Source organism: Equus przewalskii, chromosome 14 (assembly GCF_037783145.1).
Source record: "Equus przewalskii isolate Varuska chromosome 14, EquPr2, whole genome shotgun sequence".
NCBI classification, from domain to species: domain Eukaryota; kingdom Metazoa; phylum Chordata; class Mammalia; order Perissodactyla; family Equidae; genus Equus; species Equus przewalskii.
Window position 1 is genome coordinate 55,196,274 of NC_091844.1, and position 7,679 is coordinate 55,203,952.

Genomic DNA, 7,679 nt, shown 5'->3' on the forward strand with positions numbered 1-7,679 from the left:
GGAGTAAGTACAGGAGCCTGGTGGTCAAGGTGTTGACTGGACTCCCCACCTCCCTCTCCACAGTCCCAGTTGCCAGAGCTGGTGGGAGCAGGGAGGCAGCCACCCAGCCTGTATATAGAATGGAGGGCGGGGGGTGGCGGGGGTGTCCAGGGTGGTCTGTGTGATCCTGAGAGCTGTGGGTTGCCAGGACCAGCTCCTGCCTTCAGGCAAACAAATGTCTGATGACTTAGGGCTGCAAACACTCTCCCCCACCTCACCCCAGCTGGGCCTTCCTCCCACTTCAGGGTCTCTCTGGGCCTCCATCTCACCCCTTCTGCGGGGGGGGGGCAGGCGCGGCCAGATTGCACAGATTGCATCCCCCAGGCTGGGTTCAGAGACCTCATGGGCAGGTTGCTCAGTACCTGAGGGAGGCGAGGAGGTGGGGAGGAACGAGGGCAGGCTGTAGGCTTCCCCTTGGCGTGCAAACAGGAACACTGGTGTTTCTCAGTGGCTGTGAGCATGCTGATGAAAACCCCAGGATATTGAGTCATTGTGGTGGCCAGCTGATTGTGAGCACTCATCCCTGAACACTCATGCAGGGGCAAAAGACTCTAGAAACTTGTCTCAGGTCTCCGGCCCAAGCAGTCCATGGAATTTCATAACCTGAGCTCTCCCTCTCTCCTTCCTCCTCTCTCTCTCTCTACTCTCCCTCCATCCCCCTCCCCCTCTGCCTTCACCACTGCCTTGGGGTCACCTGGAGAGCCCTCGAAGGCCCCGTGCCACCCAGCCTCTTCCCCTACAGTGTCTGCCTTCCTGGCTCCCATCCTGTGCGTGGAGTTTGTCCTGGGCCTGGTGGGGAACAGCTTGGCACTCTTCATCTTCTGCTGCCGAACGCGGCCCTGGACGTCCAACACGGTGTTCCTGGTCAGCCTGGTCATCGCGGACTTTCTCCTGATCATCAACCTGCCCCTCCGCGTGGACTACTACTTCCGCCACGAGATTTGGCGCTTTAAGGCCGCTGCCTGCAAAATCAACCTCTTCATGCTGTCCACCAACCGCACAGCCAGCGTGGTCTTCCTCACGGCCATCGCGCTCAACCGCTACCTGAAGGTGGTGCGGCCCCACCACCCGCTGAGCCGGGCCTCAGTGCAGGCGGCCGCCTGGGTGGCGGGAGGACTCTGGGGGGGCATCCTGCTCCTCAACGGGCACCTGCTCCTGACCACCTATTCCAACTCCTCCTGCCTTAGTTACCGGCTGGGCACGAGCCCCTCGGCCTCACTCCGCTGGCACCAGGCGCTGTATGTGTTGGAATTCTTCCTGCCGCTGGCGCTCATCCTCTTTGCCATCGTGAGCATCGGGCTCACCATCCGGCGCCGCAGCCTGGGAGGGCAGGCGGGCCCGCGGAGGGCCATGCGCGTGCTGGCCGTGGTGGTGGCCGTCTACACCATCTGCTTCTTGCCCAGCGTCATCTTTGGCTTGGCTTCCATGGTGGCCTTCCGCCTGCGTGCCTGCTCCACCCTCGACATCTGCTCGCAGCTCTTCCACAGCTCCCTGGCCTTCACCTACCTCAACAGCGTCCTGGACCCGGTCCTCTACTGCTTCTCCAGCCCCAAATTCCTCCGCCAGGCTCGCGCCCTGCTGGGCCTCTCCCAGAGCCGGGAGGACCCAGCCAAAGACGAGAGCTCCTACGAGCCGTCCACCCGGCGCCGGACGACCGCTAGGAAGGTGGGGACCGCAGGAAAGCTACAGAAGGAGGTCTCGTTGGAGGTCTCCCTGGAGTAAGGAGGACCCCTTGCAGGCCTGCTGCAGTGCCACGGGAGTGAGGACGCCAGGCCCTGGGCTGGAGGGACAAGGTCACTCCCTGCACTGTTGCCAGCACAGGTACCTCAACCAACTGGGCAAGGGACGTCTGCAGGAGCCAGGTGGGTGGCAGGGAGAGAAAAGAGTCTTGGGTTTACAGAGTAGTGTGCCCAGGACTATGTCCCCAGAGCACCGGAAAGAGCATGAGGGCAGCAGAGACAGGCAGGGGCTGTGGGGGCTCCAGCTCAGACAAGGGGCCACACAGCTGCCCAGTCCCGGGGCCAGAGCGTGGTTACTGTGAAATCAGAAGTCTTGCTTTAGAAATCAACAGCCGCATTTTCTGTGATCTCCAGTTTGCCCCTTTCAATACTAATAAACTTCCTTTTGAAAATGCAAGCCTATCTCAGCTGTTCTAAGGAAAACCAAACAAATGACTTTGGATCCTTCCAGCCCTGATGTCATAGGGTTCAAAGTGAGGGTCCCAAGATGAAGGGACACTCTGAGGACAGAGTGAGTGGGGGAGCTGTCAAAGGCACCGTCCTCCCACATTGCTCCCGGAGCCCTGGAGTGTCCTTAAGGAGGCAGAACGCCTCCCTGGGTGAAGTCCTCAGGCTCAAGGGATGGGTGGCCTGCCTGAATCCCTGGGAGGCGCCTGCTCCTCTCTGGCCTTCAGCTCCCCTTCTGCAGTCCCCCCAAGGTCCTGCCCAAGGCACCAAGGACCCTGCCCTGCTCTTGCCTGGGACGACGGGGGGATCTTCAGCCTTGGTGGTTACTGCTTCCATCCAGTTCAGGCTCCTGGCTCAGCTCGGCTCCCTCCAATAGCTTCCCTCTGCCCCAAGTATCCTTCCCTGACCCTGGAACCAGGACAGGGCCCTCAGGGTCACCAGAGCTGGCTCATAGCCCTCCCTCAGGACTAAAGCCATCGTGCTCGCCTCTACTCCCTTCTGTTCTTTCCAGTGTGCCTCTGGTCAGTGTCTGAGACTGCTGGGCTAACCCACCCATTGACAGGAGTCAGGGGTTTCTTTTGGTGTGGGGGTGGGGTAGTGTTGGCCCTACTGTCCATAGGGGAAGTCATGGCGGGGCAGGGAGTGTAGCCTTCAAGGCTTCCAAAGGGCTAGCGGTCACTAAAGTCCCAAACATGCACCTCCTGAACCCTGTGTATCCCCAGCCCTAGCCACCTCGAGGGAATGAACACCTCCCCCCAACTCACACGCCCCTCCCTGCTGGGGAGACAGAAGGGGCTGGGACTGGTTCTCCACTCATCACCCCAGCCACGGGCCTCTAGGCCTCAGGTACAGGGTGTGATGATGGGGACCAAATCCCCTTTCCCTAATTCCCTTCGGAGTTTTAATCCTCTTAGTCCAACCCTCTCATGTCATGGATGGGGATCCTGTCCCTCTCTTGAAAGTCCTCAGGAATGGAGGCCAAAGCCCAGGAGAGTCACCCACACCCCGGGAGGGAGGCATCCAGGAGCAGTGTGGATGTTAGGGTGGGAGATGGAGAAAACATATCAGGCGGAGGGGTATGACCTGGGGGACAAAAGGTTAGGTGGATATTGGAACCCATCTCCCCTGTGTGTCTCTAGCCCTTTTCTCTTTTCTGAAAACACACCAGCTGCTCTCAGAAACCCACAGAGATACTGAGAAGCCAAACCAAGTGGCAGAAAGCCGTGTGCTGCCTGGGCCTCTCCAAGGTGGCCCCACTTCGTTCCTCCCTCTGTTGCCGCCTTTTGCACCTGGTAGAGCCATTCCTGAGGACTCCTCACCTCTCCACCTTCTGCCACCAGGCCTGGGCCAGCCCAACCTCAGCCGGAGATTTGTCATTTCCAAGTCAGACATTTTTATGAGGCCCAAACACTCCTGGAGGCTGGGGACCGAGCACTTTCTCATGGAGCCCTCACCGCTGCAGTGCTAACATGTGGTGGGTGCTGATCACCAGGCACCTTCTATCCGGTATCATCTCTTCCCACGTTTGAACCCGCCTGGGTTCTACGGGCAAATGGCGCTCCATGTGCCATTTCCTCGGTCTTCTGTTCCCTGGACCCTCCTCCCCAACACCACCGTCAGGTACTCCCACCCCTCTCAGCAACTGGGCTCACTCTCCCCCTGCCTGATGTGAAGGAAATGACCAGACAGCCCCCTGGCTTATATGCACTGCTGTTTCTCCCCTGAGGAGCCTCTGGGTAGATGCTGGTCATAGGGAGCAAGCTGACGCTCCTAACCTACCCTGGGTCCTCCTTACCCCTCATCTTGAAGTTAAGGACTGCTCCCTCACAGACAAGCAAGGCCACACCATCCTTCATAAGGCCCTCTCTAAAGGGGGTCTAGGTGTCCCCTCATGGGAGAGAAGCAGGCTTCAGGCTGCCTCCACACTCTCCCCACATGGAGGGACTCTCTGGTCCTAACCTTGGCCCCAACCCACTGTACTTGTCTCTGGACTCAGTTCTCCATCTGTGAAATGGGAACAGTGATCCTGGCCCTTGCCTAACTCCAGGGGTTGGAGATGGAAATAACTGATACGCCAGAGCACTGAGTGAGGAAGGTAGTTTTATGTGGGTGGGGGGAGTGAGAAGGGATGGGGTGGGGGAGGAGGAGGAGAAAGCAAACTGGGTGAAGTGCAGGGTTTTCTACAGATGGAGGGTAGTGCCCGTGGTGGTATAAGGTGAGTTGGAAGCAAGCTGAGTAAAGACCCCATCTTCTACATTTGGGTTCCAAATAGCATTTTGGTCCCTGGGGTGGGCTGCACTACTCAATGTAAATGTTAGGCAGCAGCTTCTCTCTTGTCTTTCTCCTAATGTAACCCGCTGTCACCAGGGACTCCTGTGTGGGGTGAGCAGGCAGGGCTGGGCTGATGGGCCCAGAGTCGCTAATCATCTAGTTTACTGGGCACCCACCAGGGGCCAGACATTAAGCAACAAAGGCAGATAATACAACTCTGACCTTATGCCCCTCTAGGCCAAGCCTGGGACAGGCAAACCTGCAATGAATCAAATGCAACCCAAGCCAGTGTAATCCAAGGTTTTCAAGGAAGCAATGCACCCCTGAGAGCACAGAAGGTCGGAAGGGCTAACTCTGCCTGGGTGTCAGCGAGGTGATGCATGTAAGCTGAATCGTGGAGGATGAGGAAAGTGGCAAAGGGAACGGGACCTCTGGCATAGGGAAGAGCATGAACAAGGGCACAGAGCTGTGAGAAGACTCGGGGTGCAGGGGAGGGCTGAGGAGATCACGGAGGCAAGAGAGGAGGAGGCTGAGGCACAGAGGTAGGAGACAGGCGGGAAACGCAGGCGGGACCCTGCAGGTTCAGGGGCCTGGGCTGGTCCTGCAGACAACCCTCTATGGCAGAAAAGGGAGTGAGCATGAGATTTTTAAGAAGTCAAAGATGATCAGTTTTGCATTTTGTTCAGTTATTCTGGTAACCATGTACACAGACTAGTGAGGGGGTGTGGGAGATGACCTAAGTAGGAAACAGTCTGTATTCCAAGCAAGGGTCTGAATAAAGGCAGCAGCAGAGAGCATGAAGGGACAGGTGGACAGGCACAGCCCAGGGGAAGAAGAGAGGTGACTGCATGGATGATGGGTGGATGTGACACATTGAGGATACAGGTGATAGAGCAGGTTTGGAGGAGAAGATACAAAGTTAAGACAAATTGGAGGGCTTTGGAGAACCTCCTGGTAAACAGGTACATTAGCACACTTCAGGCTGGAGATAGGATTCCAGAATCTTCCACTTACTGATGGGAGTTGAGGTTATGGGAATGGACAGGGTCACCTGGGGAGAGAGTGAAGAGGACCAGGAACCATTCTTTTAAAAATCCCTACAAGGGACACACAAAGGAAGACTCAGTGAAATGCCCAGAAGAGGCCTTTAAGTAAGAAGAAAACCAGGAAGGCAGCAATAAAAAAGAGCCTGAAAAGCAGCCAAGGCAATCTCTCTGCCCAAGGAAAGAGATTGCCCATGATAAAGAGCAGAACCGAGCCAGCTTTTATGAGGGGAAAAGCCAAACATAAAATACCCAGACAGGCTGCAGAGTGCCTCGTGCAAGAATAAAGCCTTTTCAAAAGTTTCCTAATTGCATGCTGAAGAAAGCGGATTTGAAAACCAAAGTGTGTGTCTGACACTGTCTGGCCGAGCATCTTGGATCGACACCCTGGATTAACGATGCATTGTCTGGTACTATTTAAAAAAAAGCTTTTGAAGAAGTGATAGGTTGTCGTTTGTATAAAATTTAATAATATGCAAAACATGTACTATATTGGTTATGGATTCATCCATATGTATTGATTGTATAAAATCATGCATTGGGATGATAAACACCAAATCAAAGAGTGTGCTTACTTCTGAAAAGAAGGAAAGTGAAAAGGGGGTATACAGGTGATGACCATTATATCTGAAATTATCTTTGTAAAAAAACCTGAAAAAATGGCCAATATCTGAATGTTACTTAGCATCGCTCTGGGTAGAGAATAAAGGGGTCAGTGTAACAACCAAAAAAAAAAAAAAAAGAATACGATGACGACAGCTTCAAATGCTCAAGAAAGCTTAAATAGGGTAACTAAAAATAGTATTGGATTTGGCAATTAGGAGGTCACTAGTGACTTTATCGACCACATCAGCGAGTGGCTGGGGGTGGGGCAGAATGGAAGCCATAAATCCTATGATGGGTTGAGGAATTAATGAGATATGAAGTAACAGACAACTCTTCCCTCTTTCAATAAACTTGCCAGTAAAGGGAGGTAATAGCTTCAGGACAGACGTTTTGGTGGTTTGACTGTTCTGTTGTTTTGTTGACTGGATGGAGAAATTTAAATATATATAGCAGTAGGAGGAGAAGGGAGAGAATGATGGTGGAGCAGTAATAAACACCCTGTCCTAGGCCCTGTGCTAAGCACTTTACATATGCTAATTTATTTAATCCTTTCAGGTAGAGACTATTATCCCATTTTACAGATGAAAAAATTGAGGCACAGAGAGGTTAACTCGCCCAAGGTCATACAGCTAGTAAGTGGAAGTCTGGTTTGAGTTAGGATGTTCTACTGCAAGGCCCTAAAGGGAGTGGGGAGAATGGATCCAACATGTAGTGCCAGGAGGGTCCTCCAGAGGCCGAGGGGGCACCTCCTTGGGCGGGTGCACAGGCACTATTACAGTAGGTCTTGGGGCAGAAGGGAAGAAGGGTGAAGGGATTCTTAGAAGGCGTGGCTCTCAGGGGGTGAGTGAGGGCTTAGGGAATGACAAAGGACTGGAACAGCTTGTCCTGGGAATAAGAAAACAAGCGCCCGAAGAACATATAAAAGGGCCATGAAGCAAGCAGCCCAAAGAGGCCTCGGGAGTTGGGCACCCACAGCTCTGGGGGAGCAACCGTCCCTGCAGGCTATGTGGTCTCCTCCAGTGACTCTCTGCAGTTCAGGAGCAAGATCAGAACAAATGGAAGGTTGGGCCCGCCCCATGGCCGAGTGGTTAAGTTTGCGCGCGCTGTTTTGGCGGCCGAGGGTTTTGCTGGTTCAGATCCTGGGCATGGACATGGCACTGCTTATCAGGCCATGCTGAGGCAGCATCCCACACAGCACAACCAGAAGGACCCACAACTAGAATATATACAACTATGTACTGGGGGGGAGGGGGTTGGGGGAGAAGAAGAAGAAAAAAAGAAAAGATGAAGATTGGCAACAGTTGTTAGCTCAGGTGCCAATCTTTAAAAAAAAAAAAAAGAAAAAAGAACAAATGGAAGGTAAAACTTATCCAGAAGAAACCCCTAGGGAAGTTTGACCATAAAAACCCAGTCCCGGCAATGGAACTTAAGGTTGGTACACCTTGAGAGGGAGGGCAGGCAACACTCCCAGCTCTACAGATGAGCTTCCAGAAAGAGGGAGATATTTGAGTCAGGATAAAGAGTCATAATAAAA

At 53.9% G+C, this 7,679-nt stretch overlaps 1 protein-coding gene across 2 annotated transcripts; it reads left to right on the plus strand.

Annotated features, from left to right (window-relative positions):
* Nucleotides 1-484: 484 nt before the first annotated feature.
* OXER1 (oxoeicosanoid receptor 1) lies at nucleotides 485-2,175 on the plus strand. 2 transcript variants are annotated; one of them, XM_070574021.1, is made up of 2 exons: nucleotides 485-1,089; nucleotides 1,227-2,175. In XM_070574021.1, exons 1-2 carry the CDS (start codon nucleotides 628-630, stop codon nucleotides 1,698-1,700), a joined length of 936 nt encoding a protein of 311 aa, XP_070430122.1. In that variant the 5' UTR covers nucleotides 485-627; the 3' UTR covers nucleotides 1,701-2,175. The 2 variants fall into 2 exon arrangements, with proteins under 2 accessions (XP_070430122.1, XP_070430121.1); XM_070574020.1 differs by having other exon boundaries at nucleotides 485-2,175.
* The last annotated feature ends 5,504 nt before the right edge of the window (nucleotides 2,176-7,679 follow it).

Bases quoted from the DNA above. Each gene is read 5' to 3' on its own strand.
- OXER1 (XM_070574020.1), top strand. From the start codon at position 628: ATGGAATTTCATAACCTGAGCTCTCCCTCTCTCCTTCCTCCTCTCTCT.